Source organism: Dama dama, chromosome 26 (assembly GCF_033118175.1).
Source record: "Dama dama isolate Ldn47 chromosome 26, ASM3311817v1, whole genome shotgun sequence".
Classification (NCBI taxonomy): domain Eukaryota; kingdom Metazoa; phylum Chordata; class Mammalia; order Artiodactyla; family Cervidae; genus Dama; species Dama dama.
In genome coordinates, this window is record NC_083706.1 from 52,700,926 (window position 1) to 52,727,108 (window position 26,183).

The 26,183-nt window shown below is 38.3% G+C and overlaps 1 protein-coding gene across 8 annotated transcripts in view; it reads left to right on the forward strand.

The window, feature by feature from the left end:
- Nucleotides 1–26,183, forward strand: part of QKI (QKI, KH domain containing RNA binding) — a 149,542-nt gene that overhangs the window by 25,806 nt on the left and 97,553 nt on the right. For all 8 annotated transcript variants that reach the window (XR_009690689.1, XM_061130293.1, XM_061130292.1 and 5 more), the window contains exon 2: nt 20,507–20,649. Coding sequence is in view for 7 of the 8 variants with exons in the window: in XM_061130293.1 (XP_060986276.1) it covers nt 20,507–20,649 (143 nt within the window). In the remaining variant the exon portion in view is untranslated. The remainder of the gene's footprint in view (nt 1–20,506; nt 20,650–26,183) is intronic.

The following is a 26,183-nucleotide window of genomic DNA, read 5'->3' on the forward strand; positions in this document are numbered from 1 at the left end:
TACAGAAATTTAATATTTTTTGATAGAGCAAGAATAGAAGGAAGAAAAAAGTCTTAGAAATATTGTTTTTAGGAAACAGCTTATTAAAGTTGTGCAGATGAGACTGAGGGTAAGAAAGCAAGAAATAGGAGTATTGTTTTTTCGTTTTAAAACAAGTACCAGCAAGTGTATCTTTGCCATTGGACGTAGTTTCATTTAAATTACTTTAGTGGTAGATTGATTGTAATAACATCCATATGAGAAGTAAGCTTCCATGAATGTTGAAGATGGTAGTGTTTAAGTGTTTAACCATCTCTGAAGTTTTGCAAAGTTTAAAATAAATCACTTTCTCTCTTCTCTTATCTGTGGTGTATGCTTGATCTTTTGGTTTATTTGGTGGAAGTAAACTGTGATAGACCCTAAAGATACTATTCTTTGTGCTGTACGTTTGTGAGAGAAGTATAATTACTTTAACTCTGATCCTCATGATCCAGTAAATTAGTATATGGAAAACTGTATTTTCAGTTTCAGAAAAAAACTCTAAAGTTTCACGCACTTAACATACAGGATAAAGTTAGAATAAGGTATGTGGACTGTATATAACTTGTATACATATATAATATGTATGTTGATATATTTCAAAAGTATTTTTTGTACATACAATATTTGTATATAGATAAGTGTATGTATATAACATATGTAGCTAATGATATATAAGCACTGTGTATGTATTTGCCCACATGTGTATTTATGTGTGTACACACCTGTATACATACAGTACTTTTTTGAAACTGTACTATTTGTAGTAGGTTGAGTATAATTATTTATAAGCTGATATTGAATTCAGTTTCCATAGACATTGATGGTGGTTTATTTTTTAAAAAGACTTTTGTTTGTTTTACTGCTGTGCTTCCATTCACATATAAATCTATTATTGTGATAAAGGTAGTCACAGTTTAGCTCAAGATTATTTATTACTGTGATAAAGGTAGCCGCGACTTAGTTCAAGATGGTCTATGTCAGAGTCTGAAACACCTGAAGCATCTGAGGTTATGAGTTCCAGATGGATTTCAGAATTACGTGTTTGAAAAATCTTTTCACTGAATTAGCTCAAATTTCAAAAATAAGGGGAGTGTTCACAGTAATGTTGCAATATCAAGATGACAGTGTAAGATGTGATCCTTTTGTGTTGTGTTGTTTGTTTTTGTGTAGATGACTATTTTAAGGTATTAAGTTGTAGTTACATAAAGATATATTACAAGCTAGAATGTCTCAAATTCCTTCCCTCAAATTACTCATTTGATGTTAAAATAATCTTAAAGCTCCTGAGAAGTGGTTAAACCTAAACAAGTCGGATCCTGGAGCAAACACCTTTTTTAAAGAGTGTTGTGAGAGTTGGACTGTGAAGAAAGCTGAGCGTCGAAAAATTGATGCTTTTGAACTATGGTGTTGGAGAAGACTCTTGAGAGTCCCTTGGGATGCAAGGAGATCCAACTAGTTCATCCTAAAGGAGATCAGTCCTGGTGTTCATTGGAAGGACTGATGCTGAAGCTGAAACTCCAGTACTTTGGCCACCTCATGCGAAGAGTTGACTCATTTGAAAAGACCCTGATGCTGGGACGGATTGGGGGCAGAAGGAGAAGGGGACCACAGAGGATGAGATTGGCTGGGTGGCATCACCGACTCGATGGACATGGGTTTGAGTCAACTCCGGGAGTTGGTGACAGACAGGGAGGCCCGGCCTGCTGCGATTCATGGGGTCGCAAAGAGTGGGACACGACTGAGCGACTGAACTGACTGACTGACTGTGGGAGAGGTGCTGTAGAGGACGTTCGCTCCCAAGTATTCAAGAGTCATTTTTATAAGCCAGATGTACTGTGGGGTTTGTATTCGAGTAGTTTGTAAGATTTTCTGATTATATGTTTGAATATTTGAGGAAGAGCTTAGAAAAATTAGTTGGAAATGAGTTGGAAAAATTAAGATGTTGCTATATTACTCTGTCTCCTTTTGCCATTTGTGGTGAATTTACCTGTAAGAAGTCATTTGCAAACAGTATTTGGTAGATGCCTTTTCTAAGTATCTTTTATGCCTATAGCTTCTGCAAAGAGATCAATTACAGATTTTATGTAACAGGCACTCGTCAGATCAGCAAATACTGTCTTTCAGACCCACCTGTCAGGATAGAGCATTTCCAGAGTATATCCTCTTACATCACCGTCATCCTTGATAGTGATGATGATGTGGACATACTCATGCATCAGGCATGTTTGCTCCTTCCTTCCCCCCCTCCTTTTTCTTTCCCTCTCTCCCTTCCTCCCCTCCTCTCCCTTCCCTCCCTCCTTCTCTCTCTCTCTCTCTCTCCCTTTCCATTATCTCCTTTAATCTTTCCAGCAATCCTGTGGAGCTTCTAATAACTTCATTTTATAGATGATGAAATGGAGGCTGAGACACTATAATTTTTTTTCCAAAGATCGCACTTTGAACAGTTTTTCTATTCTTCATCATAAATTTTTATTTATAAGTCTTCAGTCAGCTGTTCTGTAAATTTCTTAAAAAGTAAAGTTTAACTTGTTTAGGTTAATTCTGGATAAAGACTTGGGGAAGCAAAGTTTTTCTCTTAAGGTGTCCTTAGGAGACAGCTTTATATGCCCATTACATTAAGCTACTGTAATTAAAACTAAGGAAGGTGGTGGTGTGTTGACTGTGTAAATAGCTTGCTTGGCTTGAGAGTGTCATTCTTTTCACAAGAAAAGAAAACTGCACACCACTTTCAGAATGCAGGAAGTATATTAAGTTTCTTTCAAAACTTGTTCCACTTAATCTTGACCTTTTGAAAGTGGGCTTTCCTGTTAAGTCTTGATGCTCTGGTGTCTCACTGAAGTGTCCTCCCAGTGTCCCCAGGCGCCTGTAAATGACCAGGTGTTGAGCACTTCTATGGGCTTCCCTGATAGCTCAGTTGGTGACAAATCCGTCTGCAATGCAGGAGGCCCCGAATCAATTCCTGGGTTGGGAAGAGCCTCTGGAGAAGGGATAGGCTACCCACTCCAGTGTTGTTGGGCTTCCCTTGTGGTTCAGCTCGTAAACAATCCACTTGCAATGCAGCAGACCTGGGTTTGATCCCTGGGTTGAGAACTTATGTGGCCTTTTCCACCATGTTGTTGTTTAGTTGATAAGCTGTGTCTGACTCTTTGCAACCCCATGGACTGCAGGACCCCATGCTTCCCTGTCCTTCACTGTCTCCTGGAGTTTGCTCGATTCATGTCCATTGAGTTGGTGATGCCATCTATCTAACCATCTCATCCTCTGCTGCCCCCCTTTCCATTTACCCTCATCTTTTTTGGCATCAGGATCTTTTCCAGTGAATTGGCTCTTTGCATCAGGTGCTTCTAAAAAAGTATACTGAGGGGTTCTAGTGTACATCTTATCCTTTGCTTGTCAATGAAATTATCTGGCTAAAGATGTCAGATCTTGCTAAACTTAGTCTTCAAAGGGGTTTGGCTTCAAACCTCTATGGGTGTCCTCTCTAACGATGGAATTTCACACATTTTTCAGTGTGATGAGGGTGGTACAGTGTTGATAGAAATAGGTTGTTTTTTCAATTTTGATTTATTTAAGTAATTTTCCACTTGTCTCTGTCAAGGCCGGCTTTGGTAAAGACAGAACTTTGTTCTCAGAAATTCTGTTCATTATGAATTTTGCGTGGGGGAAAAATACGTATTGTTTTCATGGAACAAATACCCAATTTGAATGGTAGCTTGCATATCTTTTTTTTTTTTTTTTTTTTTAGCTTGCATATCTTTAAAGCTTAGCATGGCTACTCTATAATAAATAACTCTAAAATAAACAACCTCTGTATTTGAGAAGTTTTTGAGTTAATGAAGTACCTAGAGCGAGAGATGTGGAACCACTTGCCTGAATAATCATAGATATTACTAAAAATAAGTCGGAAAACTAAGATTTGGGAAAAAAATCCTTAAGTGGGATAGTAGAATTTATTTTAAGCTTTTTTCATGTATCAGATCTGTCAACATAATTATGTATCATAATAGTGATATATATCCACGCCTTTTCACTTTTATTCTCCTTTTCTTCACATTAATTAAGGTGAGAGTTTATGTATCTAGAATCCAGTTTTCCCTTGCTTGGTCTTTTCCCACTTGTTCAGTTGCTCCGTCGTGTCGGACTCTGTGACCCCATAAACTGCAGCAGGCCAGGCTTCTGTGTCCTCCACTGTCTCCCAGAGTTTGCTCAAGTTTATGTCCATTGAGTTGGTGATGCCATCCAACCAGCTCACCATCTCATCTTCTGTTGCCCTCTTCTCCTTTTGCCTTCAGTCTTTCTGACTATAGAACCAAATGAAACCATGAAACTGTGGCTTACTCTCCAAAAAGTGCTTTGTCTGTTGTTCAGGCCCAGGTATTTATATCCCAGGACACTCAGCCGCGTCCGTCAGTCAGTTCTAGCACTCTGTAATCTGTTTATGTAGAAACCAGTTCACTGCTGGATGGCCCGGACCATGTTGCTTACAGTGTGCTTCCAGCATGGTGCCTTTACCATAGAAGGATGAGTCGTAGTCAGTCAGGAATAGGTTCTTCAGCATCTTTCATGTGTCAGATACTCTACAAATATTTACTTAAGTGAAATAATTTTTCCTAACTCAGAAGCTTAGGTCTGGTTGTCTTTATCTTAGATGCCCTTAGAGATGAAAGTCATCATAGGCCATTGAAAGCTTGCACGATTTGTTGGAGGATATGCAGCCAGTCCCTGGCAGAGCTTAAATGAGAATCTCTCCTTTGACTTTCATTTGGATTGTACCATTCTTCCTGTCCTTAGTTATTATCGCATATATATTTTCCTGTGTTTCCCTGCATATGTCTGATTTGTACCCTCTTCACCATCTTTTTTTCCGACCCTTTTCTGTCTGGTTCTTACTGTCTGCCATCACTGCTTTTCCCATTATCTAGACCACTTGTTCTAGTAGCAGCCAAATTTAATTTTGGGACGTGGAGCAATAAGGTATGAGACAGACCTGGGTTTGAATCCTGACTTTAACTTTGAAGTTATGTGATGTTTGGTGAAAGTATTTAATCCTCAAATCCCAGTCTCTGGGCTATGAAGTGGAGATGAGAATAGTGCGTGTGTGTAAGGAAATCCACCTACCCAGACTGTAGTCATAATGTGCTGTCATAGAGGGCAGACTTTGCAGGGAGATGCATCCTTCAGAAAGGATCTGATCTCATGACTTTCTTCTCGTCCCACCATGAGGGAACTCCGTTCCGTCCCCAGTGCCTTCGTGCTGTGGCATTCCAGGCAGCCCTGGAGAAGGTCTGGATCACGGGAAATAGAGACCGAGTAGCAGTTGGCCAGTTTGTTTACAGAGGAGAGTTCATTTTAAACTCTCTCCTGTAGGGAGGTGATGCTTCTTTGTGAGTTTCTGGTTAAGCTCCCTTTTCCTGGGGGTTTTGTCAGCATGTCTTACCTTTGGGAGCCCAGTCTCGAGCAGAACGTGAAGGCAGAGGAAGCAGGAGCTCCCAATCATGTTTAGATTCTTGTGCATTTTATCTCTCATTTGATCTAGAAGTACAGTAGAGGAATTTAACGTTGGTGTAATAAGCATGTTACTAACAAGTGCTGCTGCTGCTGGTGGAGTCGTCGCTCAGTTGTGTCTGACTCTTTGCAATTCTGTTGACTGTGGCCCACCAGGCTCCTCTGTCCTTGGGAGTCTCCAGCAAGAAGGCTGGAGTGGGTAACCATTCCCTTCTCCAGTGAATTCTCCTGATCCAAGGATTGAACCTGCTTCTCCTGCTTGGCAGGCAGATCCTTTCACTGAGCCACCTGGGATGCCCAAGCTAATGCTAGACTCACACATCCAGAATAAAGAGAGCTCATTTGAGAAGGTGAATACGTTCCTGTTACTTTAGAAAGAAGAGGAATAAGTTGTTAGCATATAACCTATTGATGCTTTAGTGAAGTTTCAGGAATGTTTTGTAGCTTTGTATGCCAAGAGCCCTAATGAGGTTTGCTCAGTATCTGTTTTTTTCCAAGGATTTAGATGTTGGAAATATAGCAAATGGCAAAAATAAAGCTATCTGCCCTCCCAGGGTTCACATTTCTTTTGTAGGAGACAGGCAGTAGGCAGTATATACTTTCATGGTATATTAGACAGTATGAGTTATAGGGATACATTGAACAGGATAAAGGGAATCAGAGTGTTCTGGGTGGATTGTCAAATTGCAGTTTTAAATAGAGAGATTGGGGTGAGCCTCATTGAGAAATTGACGTTGGAGCAGAGATTTGAAGGAGGTAATGGCATGAGCTGCAGTGCTGTCTGGGGAGAATGGTGTTCTAAGGGGAGAGAAGAGTCTGTGCAGAACCGAGGCCAGAACCAGCATCTCCTTGTGCGGGTGCAGCTGTGGCTGTGAGTGGGGGACGGTGCCTTGGTCAGGAGAGGAGGGCAGAAAGGTTGAGGGGGAGCGGCACAGTGATTGAGATGGGAAATTCCAGCAGGCTTCCTGTAAACCTGCTCTGGCCTAGGAAATCTCTGAGGTCTAATTGTTTATGATAATATTATCTGACTTTTTCACTTGTCCTCCTTGCTTGAGTGTGCATTGGAGTGTTCAGAGGCTGCGTGATACTGCAGTAGGTTGAATTGAGAAGAAGCTAGGAGAATCCCACTGTCTCCGTTAAGACAGACATTTAAACTATTTGCAGAAGTATAAAACAGTGCCTCTCCTCACTGTTTTGTTGGAAAATAGAGTATTTTCTATGAAATGTTTTCTGTTAACATGTAATAGAGTTTGCTGTTTTTAAGAGTGAATCAAAAGTAACTTAAACACTTCACCTTTTATTTCTAGTATAGTAGGTATTAATAGATATAAATCTCATGGACATAAGCTCTGTAGGCTACTCGTGGTAATATTTTAAGCATGGGGTCCTGAGACCCAAAATTTTGAGAACAGCTCCACTAGAGAGTTTTGAGCAGAGGAGTGACATATCACTTGGATTATTCTAGGCTAGCTCTGGGAAATAGAGAATAGATTGACAGGAGCAGAGATGGAAGCTGGGAGACCAGTTAGGTTATTTCAGTAGTCAAAGTGGGAAATGCTTGAGGCTGGAACTAGGTGGTGAGAAGTGGGGTTCTGTATATATTTTAAAAGGTGAGCATGTAGTACTTGCTGGTGAATTGGATATGATGTGTGAGCGAATGGACTTGCTGTTTTCTGAGATCAGGAGGAAAACGTCTGAGGGGAGGCAGATAAGGAATCTGCTTTTGAATATGTCAAGGGTACATGTTTAGAAGGTGGTTGGATACAGATGTTTGGAGCTCAAAGAGAGGGTTTGTCTGGAATGTCCTCCACCTCCACTAGGTTTTGTTGGATTATATTGGTAATGTTTTTATAAGATAGCACTTTAGCTTCCATTGCATTTGCATGCTTAGTTGCTTCAGTTGTGTCCAACTCTGCAACCCTATGGACTGTAGCCCACCAAGCTCCTCTGTCCGTGGGATTCTCCAGGAAAGGATACTGGAGTGGGTTGCCATTTCCTCCTCCAGGGGATCTTCCTAACCCAGGGGTCGAACTCATGTCTCTTACCTCTTCTGCATTGGCAGGCAGGTTCTTTACCACTAGCACCACCTGAGAAGCTTCCATTATAATGAGTTAAAGTATGTGATCTCAGAAAGCATGCTGTATTCTGCATTTTAAAAGTTCACATTACAATTGCTTTCCAAGAATATTAAATGATAGTAGAATGTGCACTTTGAGTTAGTAAAAATTTAATACAAAATTATGTCAGTGGCATATATAGCATTACTTAGATTTTCTGAGTCTAGTTCTTTGTAAAGTAAAACAACTTTGGTTTAAATAAAGGGGGTCATATTGTTTGCCATATTAATGTTTTTAATACCCAGTATGTTGACATCTGAATATGTTGCTGTTGTTTCTAATTCAGTTTTGATATTTGATATAAAAGGACCTTTATGAATATTGTGCATAGTAGATTTTTTATTACCGCTTAAAAAACTCTCGTTAGCTTTTTCATCGTATGAGGCATTTCTCTCGTTTATGGGCTGCTGTAGCACCTGCGAATGTCGTGTGATGTTAATTTGCTTTAGTTTGTGGGAGTAAGGTGATGCACAGGTACATGTAAACATGTTGCATGATTACACATCTGAGGCTTTTCCTACATTGAGCTTAGGTGGCGTTTAGAATACAATTTAAAAAGATAATTAAAAATCTAATTGTTCCTAGGAAAAGCAATTCATTTCTCCCCCTTACATAACAGACATAATTCCTTCAAAATTTGGGGAGGTTCTATTTGATTTTCACTCTGATTTAACAAATTCCCTTTAAAACCCTCAGAGTTTGAAGAGGCTAAAACACAGAGACAGACACCTCCTCACCTTCTCAAATACACTGTGGTAGAGCCTGCTTACCCGAGGGTTTGGTGCTTTATAAGAATGCCATTTAAACTGAGTCTTGGTGCCTAGCAGCTTAAGACATTTTGGAATGTGTAATTCTGACAAGAGTAGGATTGTTTGTGCTTCTTAGTTGGTCATTGAATTTATTATTAGTCATTTCTTGTGGTGTATTGATACAGGGGGAGCACAGAATGGGGTTCTCTATGAAGAAACAGGAGGATGCACCCCTAAAAAATTTTAGAGCTGGCAAAAACTATACTTGTGATCTGGTCTAACTTCATTTCACAGAGGAGGAAACTGAGACCCAGAGGTTAAGTTCAAAGCCACACAGCTACAAATTGCAGCAAATCAGAAATAAAATCCAGGTTGTAAAAATTCAAGGTCAGTGTTTTTTTTCTCCAACTGCATGTAGTTCTTAGAAAGACTCTCTACAGAAGTGAAATTCGCTCAGTCGTGTCCGCCTCTTTGCTACCCCATGGATTGTAGCCTGCCAAACTCCTCGGTCCATGGGATTCTCCAGGCAAGAATACTGAAGTGGGGTTCCCTTCTCCAGAGTATCTTCCAGATCCTCCCGTATTGCGGGCGGATTCTTTACAATCTGAGCTACTGAGGAAGCCCATTTCTATAGAAAGGTCATTGTGTATGGATTGTAGTCTTTTCCCTTGTTCTTAGGGAGCATTTAAAGTACATATGTTTTTTAAGCAATATCTGATAAAATTAAAGAGATTATTTTAAAATTTTTAGTTATTTTGAATTAAAGATGATATTGAATGGTTTTGAGATCCTCAGTGTTAACTGCCAAACAGATGTTTTCTTTTTTTTTTTAACATTAGAATAAAGTAAGATGCTTGCATGACTTTCATTCTCTCCCACAGCTATCCTCCTCCATTAGAATTGGTAACTTCAAAGGCTGAAGTAAACAGTTTTCTTAGAAAATGAGTTTAGACTGACTTATAGAGAAATGGAAAAAAATAGTGTGGAGGTTAATGTTAACTCATATGACTAGGAAATTAGCATTGATTCGAGATCATTTACTCATTTGTAGATACTTACTCAGATTTCACTAGTGTTTGTACAGGTGTGCTTTTCCTGGTCCAGGATCCAATCAGAAATCCCACATTGCATTTGGTGGTGATGTCTCTCTAGTTTCCTCCATTCTGTGACAGCGTCACATTCTTTCACAATACTTTTCTTGACACTTTGGAAGGCAGCTGAACATTGAAGAACATTCTTCGACTTGTCTGAGTTCAGGCAGTTTGGACAAGAAAACCACAGAAGTGCTGTTGGACCCTTCTAAGCACATCACGCCAGAGCACATGTCTTTCTCTTGATGTTGACCATCGTCTGGTTAAGGTGGTGTCTGCCAGGCTTCTCCACTGTGCAGTTTCCTTTTTTCCATTGTAATTAGTACATGTCTTGTGGGAAGATACTCTGAAACTGTGCAGATAGCCTGTTTTTCATACTCTAGTTCACCCATTTTAGCATCCATTGAATAGTTTTCTTGCTTGTAGTAATTATTACTCTGGTGGTTATCTATGATGATTTTTCTTATTCGTCTTTCCTACTATATTTATTATTGAAATTCTACAAGGAAAACTTGTCTTTTCTCCCACTTATATTATTCAGTTATTTATATCAGTATAAATAGATTGGTTATATCTATTTGGGTTATAATCCATTATTATAAGTAAAAGCTTCTTAAAAATATAGTTTTGAAAAGTTAATACATGGAGATGATTGAAAATTCAAAGGCCTGTTAAGAGTATATGGTGAAAAATCTCTCCTCCCCTCCTGTATCATGGTTACCCATTTTCATTGCTATGAGTTTATTTTTATTCTTCCAGGAATACTGAAAGGGTTGGGGAAGGAGTTCTTAGTAAAAAATTGCTAGATTCTCAAGTACTACTATTTATCTGGATTCTGATGACACCTACCATTTTACCATTACATATTTTGCAGATATTCATGGAGAGATGTGTTTTAACTAGATATCTTAACGTTCGGATTTAAATTTTAATAACAACAGAAATTAAAAAAAGACGGGTTTCTCCTGCATATTCTAAAAAATAAATGACCAGAAGGCAACATTTTTTTAAAATAATGCTTGATATATAAAAGGTAAAACTCACCAGATTTAAAAGTAACTAACCTCCAAACAAAATTAAATTTAAATAAGGTTCAGTTTTTTTTCAGTTGATTTTTATTCACTTAAAAAATGCTTTCCTTTTTTTCTTTTTTCCAATAGCCTGTTGCCATTTTTCATTTATGTATCTATTTATTCATTTAGAATTGTCACTTTTCTGGGAACTGAGGCCTAGATTTCATTCATAAAACTGCTTTCTGTTAACATGGAGTGAAAGAGGAGGGCTGGAAAGACTCTTCTGGTAGTTGCTAGTAAACAGTGAACATATTGGACTATGCTTGTTACAGTATGGCTGTAGCAATAAACCAAAAATTGGTTTGTTCTACTTTCTTATTTTTTATTTCTAATTATTAATACCATCTCTTAAAGTGAGTTTTAAGGGCTTCTTGTTCCAAAAGTCCTTTTTGAAACCCTAAATAAAAGCTGCTTGCACTATCTGTGATCTTGGGCGAATTCTTTAATTTCTGAACATTTTCTTCCTTCCTGCTTTCCATTCCCTCCCCCCTTTTTTGGAAAATGTGTATTATAGTAAAAACTATCTTAGATTCTGTGAGGATCACATGATAATTTGTGTACCAAATTTTAGCATGGTGAGCTGCTCATATTATAAAAAATAGGTAAGTCTTTGTGGTTTGTTTTTAGACTTGAGAGTCAATAACTTAATCCTAATTATAATTTTATATGGGAAATCCTGTTCTGCATTTTGATTTAGTTTCTACCATCCTAATGAAAATAGCTATTATTTTCTAAGTGTTACTGTAAGTTGTAAAAAAAAAAAAAAAATTCATGAAGTAACATGAAAACTAAATTGTCCCTGTAAACTCACCTCCCAGAGACAATTACTCTTAGTAGTTGTTATATCCTTTTGTTGACTACTGTGTGTCTGTCTGAAAATTCACATACTTCAGTTGTGATCATATAATAGACTTTCTTTTCTGTAACCTTTGAAAGAGCCTTTCCAGGGAAATGCAGCCACTGTTAAACACCTTTCATGATACATAACTGCTGCTGAGAACAGTCAAGGAATTAGGACGGGCTATTTCATATTTTTATGTGAAATTTACCAACAATTTTGAACAATTGATTTTTGGCAGTTTAAAGGAGGGCTTCTGAATTTCATTTTGTCATTTTTCTTTTTGTACTTACAATTCTGAATTGATTAAAAAGTAAAAAGGGCCCCATCTATAGCATTGGCAGTAACTTTATTCCTGCCCCACCCCCTGCTAGTTTCAATGTAGTTGCCTCAAATTTAAATCAGATTTATTTGGTTGAATAAGCAAATATGTTCCATTAAATAGTGCATATTCTCTAGTAGCCTGCTTTTTAATTCATTTCTTTTCTTTACCTTGTGGATATGGCTTTTTAAAAGTAGAACAGTGAAGTTATATTATTCTGTGGGTTTTGCTGTGCTTAAAATATCTTTAAAACTCCCTGTATTTAGTAAACCCTGAATTAGAGGTTTCTTTTTTTAGAAGAGATGTTTGTTGCCCCTACATGTACAGGGCACATAACAGCCACCTCGTTGTGTGTTGGCAGGTGTCCTTCAGTTATAAGTAGACTTTTAATATTATTGTTATAAGATTTAATAAATTTCGTGTGAATAGAGACTGGTGATTTGTTAATTAAGACCTGAAACAACTAAAATCTTACTTTGCCTTTTGTCTCACTGTACCGGTTTAGTGTCCAGTAAGAGATGGATGCAGATAGTGAAGAAATCATTGATCCCATTTAAACTTCATTTGGAATGATCAAAGCTGTCATTTTAACTTTGTTTATAAAATTTATACTGTGTACCTCAAAGCGTATATATATTTATAAATAATTGACTCTTACTTTACTGAATAAATTAAGGGAAAATGTTAGATTAAAAAAAGACATTAATGGTCAAATGATACAGTAACCTTTTCATGTCTTTCTATATTTTAGCTCCAGCTATATTAATTATAATATAGATAATATTTTTGATGAATTTAAGTGTAAAGGTAAAAAAAAAAAGCAGGTAGATGCCCAAATGAAGTGTATATGTCTATCATATCATTATAGCCAGTTGTTGTTCAGTTGCAGTTGTGTCTACCTCTTTAAGACCCCATGGACTGCAGCACACCAGGCTTCCCTGTCCTTCACCATCTCCCGGAGTTTGCCAAAGTTCATGTCCATTGAGTTGATGATGCCATCCAACCATCTCATCCTCTGTTGTCCCCTTCTTTCTCTCTTTCCCAGCATCAGGGTCTTTTCCAATGAGTGGCCAAAGTATTGGAGCTTCAGCTTCAACATCAGTCCTTCCAGTGAATATTCAGGGTTGGTTTCCTTTAGGATTGACTGGTTTGATCTTGCAGTCCAGGGGACTCTCAAGAGACTTCTCCAGCACCACAGTTCAAAAGCATCAGTTCTTCAGTGCTCAGCCTTCTTTATGGTCCAGCTCTCACATCCACACATGACTACTGGAAAAGCAATAGCTTTGACTAGACTGACCTTTGTCGGCAAAGTAATGTCTCTGGTTTTTAATACACTGTCTAGGTTTGTCATACCCTTTCTTCCAAGGAGCAAGCATCTTTTAATTTCATGGCTGCAGTTACTGTCTGCAGTGATTTTGTAGCCCAAGAAAATAAAGTCTGTCACTGTTTCCATTGTTTCCCCATCCATATGCCATGAAGTGATGGGACTGGATGCCATGATCTTTGTTTTTTGAATGTTGAGTTTTAAGCCAGCTTTTTAACTCTTCTCTTTTCTCCTTCATCAGGAGATTCTTTAGTTCTTCTTTGCTTTCTGCCATAAGGGTAGTATCATCTGCATATCTGAGGTTATTGATATTTCTCCCAGTTCATAATTCCAGCTTGTGATTCAGTCAACTGAGCATTTCGCATGATGTACTCTGCATATTCCTGAGTGTGCTGGAGAAGATTCTTCGGAGTCCCTTGGACTGTAAGGAGATCCAGCCAGTCCATCCTAAAGGAAATCAGTCCTGTGTGCTTGTTGGAAGGACTGATGTTGAATCTGAAACTCCAATATTTTGGCCACATGACTCATTTGAAAAGACTCTGATGTTGGCCAAGATTGAAGGCAGGAGGAGAAGGGGACGACAGAGGATGAGATGGTTAGATGACATCACCAACTCAATGGAGATGAGTTTGGGTAAACTCTGGGAGTTGGTGATGGACAGGGGAGGCCTGGTGTGCTGTGGTTCACGGGGTCGCAAAGAGTTGGACATGACTGAGCAACTGAACTGAACCCTGCATATAAGTTAAATAAGCAAGGTGACAATATACAGCCTTGACACACTCCTTTCCCAGTTTTGAACCAGTCTTTTCCATGTTTGGTTCTAACTGTTGCTTCTTGACCTGCATACAGAACTCTCAGGAGGCAGGTCAGGTGGTGTGGTATTCCCGTCTCTTGAAGAATTTCCCACAGTTTCTTATGATCCACACAGTCAAAGGCTTTGGCAGTGAAGCAGAAGTAGATGTTTTTCTGGAACTCTCTTGGTTTTTTCTGTGATCCAGTGATGTTGACAGTTTGATCTCTGATTCCTCTGCCTTTTCTGAATCCGGCTTGTACATCTGGAAGTTTTCACTTATCATACTGTTGAAGCCTGGCTTTGGAGGATTTTGAGCATGACCTTGCTAGCATGTGAAATGAGTGCAATTGTACAGTAGTTTGAACATTCTTTGGTATTACTCTTCTTTGTTATTCAATGAAAATTGATCTTTTCAGTCCTATGGCCGCTGCTGAGTTTTCCAAATTTGCTGGCATGTTGCATGCAGCACTTTCATAGCATCATCTTTTAGGATTTGAAGTCGCTCAGCAGGAATTCCTTAGTCAGTTGAGCAATTAGAATTGGCTGACACAACATTAAGGTTAACATGTGGTTTGCATCAGATTGTTTTCAGTGTTTTGAAAAGTCATCCTTAGGAAAAAAAATTTACTTCTTTTTGGCTGTGCAGGTTGGTCTTAGTTGTGGCTTGGGGACTTGGCTGCCCCTTGGGATGTGGGATCTAGTTCCCTCACCAGGGATCAAGCTTGCATCCTCTGCATTGTAAGACATATTATTAACCACTGGACCACCAGGGAAGTCTCCCTGAAAAGTTACCTTTTAATCTGTATTGTTACAGATTCTGAAAATAATTTTTTAATCCTTTTCAAAATTTATATCATTAGAATTTGTTTTTCTTTACTACTGAGGTGGTAAATTTTTTATATTACCTAATCTTTGTTTTCTTGGTTTAAGTTTTTTGTTAAAATTCTAAATCAGAAAGTATATATTTTATTCTTTAGTCTTTCAATTTTGCAGCTTTGAATTTATACACAGCATTTTCTACTGATCTTTGGAAATAACTACTTAATTTTGTAATTGAGATTTCTCAATTTTTTCTGTTCTCCGGTATTTTTTTCATATTTTTATTTTTGATATTTATTTCACAGAGTGATTAGCTGTTAATTTGATAATTCAGATTTCAGAAGAATGTGCCACACTACTATGTATAAAATAGATGACTAATGAGGATCTACCTAACAGCACAGGGATCTCTACTCAGTGCGCTGTGGTCACGTAATGGGGTGGAAATCTTTAAGAAAAGTGGATTTATGTGTATGCTCAAGACTGCCTCACTGCTGCACAGGGGACACCAGCACCACATTGTAAAGCAGCTAAACTTCAAAAAACCAAAACTGCAGAATCCTAAGGTGGCAGCGGATGGGACGCACGGACAGTAGCTCAGATACAGGAAAAGTGGCGGTCATGGCAAAGCTAAAAGCCAAGTTAGTTAAGGCTTAATGAAACATAAGAATGATTTTAAAACAAAGCTTTTAGTTAAATCCATAGGTGAGTTAGGGGAAAGGGAAATGACTCAAGGCCAATGAGATATTAGTAGGTTGCATAAAACAGAATGGTGTAATAACTGCTTTTCCTCTTAGGAGCATAATTCACTGACTGATAATTGAGCTTTAGTTTGGAAAAGGAAAATATCAGGATAATTATAGCAGAGAAATATAAAGAGACCAAGCAGTACAGCCAAAGCAGATTTTTAGGACTGGATAAAAAAATAGTTCTCAAGGTATTGGAATTTGAAAAAAAATGTGATGACTGAATATCAATTCAAGAAAACATTGAAAATGAGAGGAGCCTGACTGCTAGAAAGGTTAATACTCCCCAAAGCTGAAATTATATTCTCAACTTGTTAGCACAGCTTTTAGATTCCAGAAGTGATTATTTCCTGTTTAGCTCTGGTGGATCCAGAGGAAGATTCCAGTTCTACTGTAGCTTGACATGTCATCAAATAGTTGATAAAGTGTGCCTGAAGATTTAATATCCAGGTTAGAGAAATATGTGTGGTATGAAATTGCAGTTAGTTGGATCCTTGCCTCACAGAATAGTCATCCCTTAAGAATGTCAACTGATAGATTATCATCAGTCTGAAGGTATTAGTCTGATAGAAAGCAACCATGAAAAAATGTTAATTTGTCTACTGCTGTCTAAGGAAACAGCCGTAGAAGTATGGAATGGTTGAAACTTAGCTTAGACCATGTCAGTAGTGCACTGTGCTCGCCAAAGCAGTTAAGGTGTTCTTGAAGGTGCAAAGGAAGCGGAGTGTTTGGGACTGGAGGCAGGCAGCCTCAGGCTGCATAATCATCGGCGGTCAGGGAAGGATGTGTGTGGTACAGGGTTTTCCATTTTAAAAGAGACAGACAAATGAATTATACCTAAATGAGTAAGAGTGTATGAAACTGTGTCATATAACTGAGAGAAGAGGGCACTTAGATTTCAGAACTTTTTTATGAGCTTTGGAGTGTTGAGTGGGGATGAGTGGGAGAAAATTCAGTAAATTTATAACATTTGAGAACTTAATTTAGAGATGTCTAAAACAAGTTTTCTTGATATTAGGGTTATTTTGGAATAATTATAAGTAGTTGGAATTTGTATACTCGGTGAATAAGCAAATGGTTCTGAACTTTTACTTCTCTAAACCACTGCGGTAGTTTGATGAAGGTAGTCTGGAGATGGGGACATTAAAATCATTATATCTTGTAGTGTTTGATGCAACAAAAGAACGTATAAAGCATACTAATTATGAGGCATTTGTATGTTTCATAAATGAACACCTGTGAGCCCACCGCTTACAAAGGAATTAGAGTGTTACCCGTGCCCATACCTGTGATGAGTTTCTGTAATACTTTGCCTTTGATCATATCAGCTTGATAGGATAGCATTAACAAAAGCTCTGCTTGCTAGCCTTAAAGAATGAAATGCTTTGGAGTCAGCTTTTAAAACCATTGGTATTATGGGGAAAATAATGAGTTTTTGCCTAGTGAGGTTGGAAACCAGTGGATTCAGTTACCATCATTTGATAAGCAACCTTTAATTATATGAAGTACCGGCTACCCACTCGAGTGTTTTGGGGCTTCCCTGACAAACTCTTGGTAAAGAATTCACTTGCAATGCAAGAGACCCTGGTTTGATTCCTGGTTTGGGAAGGTCCCCTGGAGAAGGGATAGGCTACCCACTCCAGTATTCTGGCCTGGAGAATTCCATGGAGTGTATAGTCCATGGGGTCGCAGAGTCAGACACAACTGAGCGACTTTCACTTACACTTTTCACCAGCACAGAGAGGTTAAGTAAGAGGCATCTAAAATGACACAGTTATTGTTAGAACTGGCATCAGAACTTGTTCTGACTTGAGTGTCATAAGTAATGTGCCAAGAAGTGCTAATGATTTTCTGGCTAGAAAGGTGCTATTGATAAAGGTGTAGTACTCAGCTGGTTGGACTCCACAGTGAAAATTCTAAATATCTTGTGAACCCAAACTGTCTTAGTCATCTTTTCATTTCCATTAGTGCTGTCTTGTATGTAATTTCTTTTCTATTATTAAGTTGAGTGATGTATTTTAGAGACTGAAATAAACATGGTAGAAATATTTTTTAATTTTAATAAAAATAGAATATATAATTTCATTGTAATTTTGCTTCACATACTCCTGTCATTAGAAAACAAAGTCAGAGCTCCTGTCCTCTTGACTTCTTTCTTGATCCTAATACCCTGTCTGTAGCAGAGTTGATGATGCCTGCTTTTGTGTCTAATCCGTATCTCTTACTTACTGTTGTTCTACCTTAGAGTACCTCTGTGTTTATATACCTCCCATATTAGACTAAATTTTTTGAGAGCTGGGACCATGACTTGCTTAACTTCAATGCCCTAGAACCTGGCTCTTTCCTCTCTCCATTCACCCATCCATCAATCCCATTTACTGAGTATTAATTGAGGACCCACTGTATTCCCAGCCACTGTTGTAAGAACCAAGAATATAATAGGTAACAAAATTTCATGGAACTTTTAAGGTATTAAATAATCAAAAAAATGTTTCTAGAAATACAGCTTAAATGGTAAATGTATCTTTTCTTATATCATCTGGTCAGATAGATATAGGTTACTGGGTTTTTTGGTATATTGTTTTTAAATCTAGTCATCTGAATTTTTTTATTTATAATTGATTATTTCGACTTTTCTAAGTTAGATAAATTATTTTACTGAAATCACTTTTGTTTACCTGAAAATCACTTTTTCCTCTTCAGTCAACTGTAGTACTGTGTTAATAGATTTAAAAAAATATTGAATTATTCTTGCATTCATGGTGTAAATTCCACCTTGTCTAGTGCATTAGTGGATTATGCCAGTGATGTCTGTGCATTTTGGATATTTGCATCTCCATCTATAAGCAGATTTTGTCTATGGTTTCCTTTTATGCTATTGTCAGGTTTTTGAGTGTTACTAGCTTCATAATAAGAATTGGGCAGCTTTGGAAGAGGAAGTTTAATGGAACAAACTAATGTTGGAAGTGCTTCTACATAGAAACCTGGACTGAAGGATATATGTGCAGTTTTAATTAGATTAAATTTTTCTCATGCCCTCCACTTAATTATGTGCTATAATTACATAATTATGTAAACAACCATTTATATTTAAATTATTGGTCACTAGAAATTTGATTTGGGAATTGCTGTCATATGCAATTTAAGATAAACACTGATTTGATACTGAATATCATTGGGGAAGATTTCATTATGAAAGCAAAAGTATAAAAAAGAACTTAAAGAATCAAGTCTTGCCCTTATAATGTAGCTAAATACAAGGTACCTTCTTTTGATTTTTCTTTTACAAAAGTTCACTTGCTATAAGAGATAAACATTTGGTAAACTTTGACAAGCAAATTGTTAAGGGATAAGATTTGTTATAAAACGAACATTGCCATCACTGAGGCAGAAAATGTACTGTAGTGCAGAATTTTCACCGGTTGGACTAATATAACTGGGTAAAAACATCTCTGATGATGCCTTTTTACTGCAGTGGATTTTATTTAACTGAAAACAATTTAAATAACTAGTTAAGAAAATTAAAGTCTGCCTTGCTTTTGCTAGTTCCTTAATAACAGTAAATTGAAATTCAATGTTTGGAAGGCATACAAATACAACACGGTGTGGTTGTGGTAAATGTATCTCTCTATCCAGGTGAAGTTGTATTTTTGTATATTTATGTATTCTTTAACCTATTCATCTTATCTAAATTTTCTTATTAATAATTAGTTCTTTTGGAATCTTATTTTTAAGTATCAATACTAATGGGCCCAAGCCTCTTCCCGGAGGAGGACATAATCTGTCATTGAGAGTTGGTTAGAGAAACATTCAGCTAAGTTAATAATGACAACTTAGTCGGTAAAGAATCTGCCTGCAGTGCAGAAGACCTGGGTTCAATCCCTGGGTTGGGACGATCCCCTTGAGAAGGAAATGGCAACCCACTCCAGTATCCTTGCCTGGAAAATCTCATGGACAGAGGAGCCTGGTGGGCTGCAGTCCATGGGGTGGCAAAGAGTCGGGCACGACTAAGCGACTAACACTTACTTACTTACTTATTAGTGTATTCTAGTAGGTAGGGGCCTGTCCTTTAGCACAATGTAAAAGCTACATAAAGAACTCTTGAAAGAATTGATTTCTTTGTATAGGACTTGATACGTTAAAATAGATTTCTCATTTATTTTTAAGAAATCATATTTACACCTGAGAACTGTCATGATAATTGTTTTAAAAAATCATTGAGTTTAGGTATCTCTGGTTTCTTGTATTTCATTCATTAACTCACTGTAGTTTGATCTCCATACCATCTTTTCCTCACAACTTCTGTATCAACGTTGACTTAGCAGTCAAGTCCAAGGTCCCCTCTTTTTGCTCTTTACCTTACCATGTTTTTGTGGTATTTGATACTTTCGATCACCCTGGCCTTGAATCTGTCACTTCTTAGCTTCTTTGATGCCTCTCTTCCATAGTTCTCCTATCTACCTCCACTACTTCTTGGTTTGGAGCTTCTTTTCCTACTCCTTAAATCTTTCTTTTCCTAGGGTCATTCAGTTCTTTCTTCTCCCAATCCCCCCTTAAGACATCTTTTTTGTTCTGTAGCTTTAACCAGTACGTTTGTGTATCACACTCAGACTTCTGAATCTCTGTATCTAATGGACATCTCTGTTTGGGTATTCCAGAGATACTTAAAATATCTAAGGAAGTGGTCCAGTTTGAATTTCATTCAGATAGATTAGTTCTGAAGTATAAAGGAGCCTTTGGCATTAGTGTTGACTGACAGGCATTCTTGGGGAGTTATTTGGCTGAAGCTATCATTTGTTTAGGCATGGAGAAATTAGGTAAAATAACTGGTTTGTATTATAGTGAATAAGAGCTTGGGCTCTGAAGTTATTTTTAATAAAATATATTATTTGGTGTAAATTTGGTTTCTGGTAGAATTTACTTAAGACTGTAGTTCGGTTATACACAGACTTAATCCAGAAAATGACAGACTAGATCAACAACTCTTGACTTCTTTAAGTTTTAACACTTAATCAATGAAATCCTCCCTTACCCTCTTATTTATTTTTTTCCTGGACTAGCAAGAATATTTTTTTGTCTAACACATTTAAAATTTTTACTTTTAACAGAAATTAGCAGAGTACGGAAAGACATGTACAATGACACATTAAATGGCAGTACAGAGAAAAGGAGTGCAGAGTTGCCTGACGCTGTGGGACCTATTGTTCAGTTACAAGAGAAACTTTATGTGCCTGTAAAAGAATACCCAGATGTAAGTACATTCTGTTTATATTCAATGTTCTGTTTTGCTTTTTTTCCTGCTTCACATTCTTTGGAAAGAGATGTGTCTGGTGGTAAGCATTGGCAGCTGCTTTAAAAAAATTTCACATGAGGGACTAGAAGTGTGAATAATATAAAATTATTTTTTAAAATATATTTTCATTTGGATGTTGCTGTGTCACTTTGGAAATGCACATAGTAAAGACTTAGTTCTTGATTTCAAATTGAGGCAAGAATTATGGAAAGAGCTTTGGCTTGAATGTCAGAAAGCACCAAGTACAACTGGTGCTTGTCTTAGATTTGAGCTCCGAAGAAGCGGTGTCATCCTTTCAGTACAGCGAGGGGCGGCCAGACTGGGATAGCCGAGGTTCCTTGCGGTGCTAAAATTTTTATCATAACCGCTGTTTATAATTATTTTCATCTTAGTTCCTTGCTCAGCTATTCTCTGAGTATCCTGTCCTGGATAGCCTCCTTATACTATACAGTTAAATTATAAAAGGCTCAAAACTCTTTGCCTTTTGTTACACAGCCCTACGTGATACGGTACTTTCTATCTCTGACCTCATCTTAAATGATTTTCCTTCTTCCTCAACACCCAGTAGTCACACTGGCTGTTACGAATAAGTCTGTTCCCAGCCCAAGTACCTTTATGTTTTCTCTGCATTGATCTTAACCGGCTGGCTTCTTCTTGTCATTAAGATTTTAGCTTAAATGTCACTTTAGAGAGGCCTCCTCTGACCATTTAAGATAAAAGCAATTTGGTTACTCATTATGTCACATATGTCTCTATTTTTCTGCAATAGCACTTATTTTCTAGCTTTTTTTTTAATGTCTCACCGCAGCAGAGTATAAGGTACTTAAGAGCCTGGTTTCTGTTACTCGCTCTGTGTTCCCAGTGCGTGCAGTGTTGGCACGCAGTAGGCATCCAGCAGCTGCTGAGCACACCGAGGCAAGTTGGTGTCCTTCTGCGGAGCTTCGGGGGGCTTTGCTGAAAGGAAGCGCAAGGAGTCGATACTGTACAGTCAGAAATGTGGTGTGCAGTCTCAGACGCATTGATTGCGTGGGCACTAGCGCAGTTTGGGGATTGGAAATAAATGTCGAGTTGATAGGGGGAAAATGTTGATATTACATAAGATGCATTTCTATTAATAATACAGTTTTCTTACAAGTTAATCCATTTACTCTTTTTTTTTAATAAGTACTTTGGTTGCAAATATATAAGCAATTTTGGATGATGTAGGCAAAAGAGAGTTTGTTGGAAGATAATTGGGTGTCACACTAAGGGCTAAAGGACTAGCTGGAGAGCAAAGCTGTGTATAAGACAGGAGCCAGGGCAGGTTTGAGAACCTCAGTGGTGGAAGTTCAGACCTTCCCTGTTGAGAGCCTTGGTCTTCTTCTCTTTTTAACTTCCATTTAATAATATTGTAGTAGTTCATACATGCACATGTATAAATTCTCTTCAGACTCTGCTTCCATCCCGGCTGCCATGTAACTTTGAGCAGCATTCCATGTGCTACATAATTTGGCATCATGCCTCTCAGATTTTATTTTCAAACTTCATATTCTTAGGAGAGAGAGAGAATGTATTTTTGGCCAGTTTGCTATGAGTAAGGCCTGGGATTAACTGACGTAACCTAGACCACCCTGGGTATTGGATTATTTGTAGGGATGGTAAATTGTGATTTGGGCAGCTGTCCATCCCAGTTGATGTCTACTACTTTTGTGTTTCATTATCTCTTTAAAAGATAGCGACCTTCTCATCTGCTTGTTTAAAGGATAAAAATCCTGCACTAGTCTTTAATATAGACTATGTAAGAGCGTGAGACTGTGTTAGAGAATATAACCTTTAACTTGCCTGATCCCCATTCTTAGAAAAAAATGCCATTTAGGGAGTGATGTTTATATTGCATTACTTAAAAGACACAAGTCCTGTGTAATCCTCTAAGTCAGAAGAGACGTGTTTTATGTTGTGGATCCAAAGGGAGGCACCTTTTTACTATATTACTGTCCTTTTCCACCAGTTGAGATTCATTGTCATGGTCAACTTCAGTTGCTGACAGATGTGTTGGAGTGAAACAATGTCTAGTTCAATGATTCTCAAAATGTGGTCCTGGGGCCATAGTATCCACACCTCCTGGGAACTTGTAAATGTTCAAACCTCAGCCCAGACTAGTCGAATCAGCAACTTGGGGGCCAAAGCTCAGCAGTCTGCCTTCCAAGCCATGTGGACGATCCCCATGTACACTGAGGCTTGGGAAGCACTGCTCTCCTTTGTGTAGGTTGTCATCCTAGGCCAGGCTCACAGGTTGTCACGTAGGGTCCTCTTACCAGGCGTTGTTTCAGGAGGCAGATGGGGGTAGTGAACTCTTGAGGAACAGGCATCACAGTAGTAGGGACAGACAGGAAACAAGTGGATGTTTTCTTTAGGTCCTGTCCGTGCTGTGGGAAAAAGGAGATGCATAGTGGCTATGTGTTTACAGTCGAGGCATCTCTGTAAGATGAAGGGAGTGCGGAGACATGAGTAGAGTGATGGGGGAGGGCGTTCAGATCGTCTGGGGAAGGACGTTTCAGGCAGAGAGATCAGCAGTTCAGTGAGCATGCTTGGGAAGTGTGGGGAGATTCGAAGTTAGAAAGTTAGCGGAGTGCCTATCCTGTAGAGGTTTTGGATGCTACTCAATGTGGAATGGAGAGCTGGGGAGTGCTGCGGGCTCAGTGAGGTTCTAATAGCTGATTTCTGCCTTCTGTGTGGAGAAAGGCAATGGGTGATACTGACAGCCGGGAGACCAGCTGCGGGCAGAGGAGGAATTTGACCAAGCAGACTTAGAAATAAATACTCAGACGCTACATAATTGATAACTTAAGAGCTAGTAGGACTTGCTGGCAGATTGGATATGAGGGGTGAGGGAAAACTCGGAGGAATAGCTCGGAGGTTTTGATTGGTTGAAGTAACAATCACCAATTCCTGCGCTGTGAAAGACTGAGGGAAGAGCAGGTCTGGGGTTGAGGCTTCACATTTCTGACTTATAGCTGAGTTTGAAGTCAGACATCCATATGTAGGCGTGTTAGTGAGGCAGGTGGTGTATGAGTTGTGGGTAATTCCTGGCACCCAAAAACATCTATTTTATCAAAGCTTTTTAAATGAGAAATTCAGTGGTTTATAGGAGAGAAATAGATATAAGCCATTTTGGTCCTTCAGACCAGTTTTTTAATACCTTGATTTTAAATTTCCTTTAAAAGAATTTGGCAGAGTTGGAGTCTGCATGGAGTTTCTCTTTGAGGTTATCAATACATACCAAATGAATAGTAACCATGCTGTAGTCTGTACTAGGAACTGTATCTCATCATTAAATAATAAAATGAAACGAGTGTCAGATTTTGGCAGTATAGAAAATATTTTTATTTCAGAATTACGAATTAGGTATTGGTCACAATGAAACAAGTATGTTTTTCTTAATGTATCTTAGAGATCATTATATATGCGTTTCTCTTACCTCCTCCTTTTGTATGAGGAATTGATTTTGTGAGTGAACTCATGCTCTTTGACTCGAAAATGCTTTTATTAAAGCTTCAAAGGGGCAGTGTAGTATCGGGGTCCAAATATATGAACTCAGACTCCTGGCTGGCCCTAATGCTTGTATTGTGACTTTGGGCAAATCCAGTCATTAGTTTTTTTCATCTCTGTATAGAGGTAGTCTCTCTCAGGCTTGTGAGGACTTATAAGTGAATTAGTACATGTAAGATGTTTGGAAAACGCCATAATGCTGTGTAGGTATTGCCAGAATTAAGCTCCAGGAGGGTGGGGATGTTTTCCTTTTTTATAGTCTCACTGCCTGGGACAGTGTCTGGTAAACGGTAGCTGTACAATAAGTATTTGTTGTGTGTATCTGTATGCAAGCTTCAGTCTTTTAAATACTGCTGAACTTTTTTAAGTTGTCTTTTAAGTTTACATATAGCAACTTATTTATAAAAGTGTAAATTTGGAGATATTGTTTTGGTTTTGGCTGTGTATAACTCTGGGACTGATAAGAGAAGGAAGCCTTAGATTCAGTGTTTGAGAAATGAGATTGTGCTGTATTATGTCCACAGTGTTTTTTGAATCAGTGGCTTAATGGTGTGGGAATGAGAAGGTAATATGAATAGCTTGTTGAAAATGTATTGAAAATTTTTTACAAATTTAACTATCAGTATTTATACTAATTGATAAAGTGGATTGTATTGCATCTCTGCTAGTATTAAGCACATCCTGGAGGTGGGGATATTAATTCAGTAAAGAAAACTGCCTGATACAGTTGAGATAATAGTGGGTTTGTGAGTCAGGTTTTGAATCCTGGCTTACTCCTTTAGTGGCTGTATTTGTCAACAGTTGCCACAGCAGTGCTCTATGTAAGCTGTCCTAAAACTCAGTGGCTTAAAATAATAAGTATTGATTTCTGTGCTCTTTATTTAGTCTATACTGTGTGTGCTGGAGTTCTGAGGATTGAGTTTAGCCAGCTTGGCCTGGGCCAGCTGTGCGTGTTTCAGTTACCTTTATGTTCCTGCTAGGCTCTGCCCAAAGGGTCAGCAGCTGCTTGGGGCAAGCTCTTCTCCCGGCAGGTCACTGGAGTGGCAGAGCCGAGCCAAATTGCTTAAATACATGAAAGACCTCTACACGTTCTCCCTCAGCCAACATTCCCTTAGCTTGATGGTTGTCAGCTGTGGATGGATCTTGCCCTTTGGTGGCGTTTGGCAATTTCTGGAGCTGTTTTTGGTTGTCACAACTTGAAGGGAGTACTAGTGGCATTTAGAGGGTAGGTGCCACGGATGCTCTTAGACATCCGACAGCGCACAAGACAGCCCCAACAACAAGGAATTCTCCTGCCCCAAATGTCAGCAGTGCTGAGGGTGATGAACTGTTTCATCAAGTCACTCCGTCCACATGAGAAGGGACTGGAACAATAATTGAGACTATCACACTGACTTTGAACTTTAGAATGTTAACTTTACGATGTTTCCTTGTCTATAAGATCATCAAGTTTCTTTCATAGAATTATTTAGAGTAATGAAGATAACAAATATATGATATCTGGTAGTGCACTCAGTATGGTTCTTGTGATCATGAGTAAGGAAAAAAATCCCCATACTTGAAGGAGCCCACAGTGTTGTATGAAAGAGAAAAGCTGTTGCATTAAATCCTTTAAGACTATTTATCATACTTTCATAAAAGGACAAACAGGAGTGAAGATTAAAGTTAAACATAGGCCACATCATAGTGTTGGTTTGGCCAGTTTTTAAGAAAGGACTTGTTTGAATCCATGACGATCATATAAACAGTATGTGAATGAAGTTAATTCTGATTGATAAAAGTCAAAGATGTTGTGTTTCAGTGAGTCAGTAATAATTGTGTCATTGAGGTTGCCTGGTCATCGTTTCTGTGTTCTGAGAAAAGGTTTTATAGGGTGTGCCAGAGTGGTAGGGTACGTTCCACACGTTGGCGTGTTTAGCTGTCTGGTACCTTAGTTAGCCTAGTGTATATGTGAACAGATATAT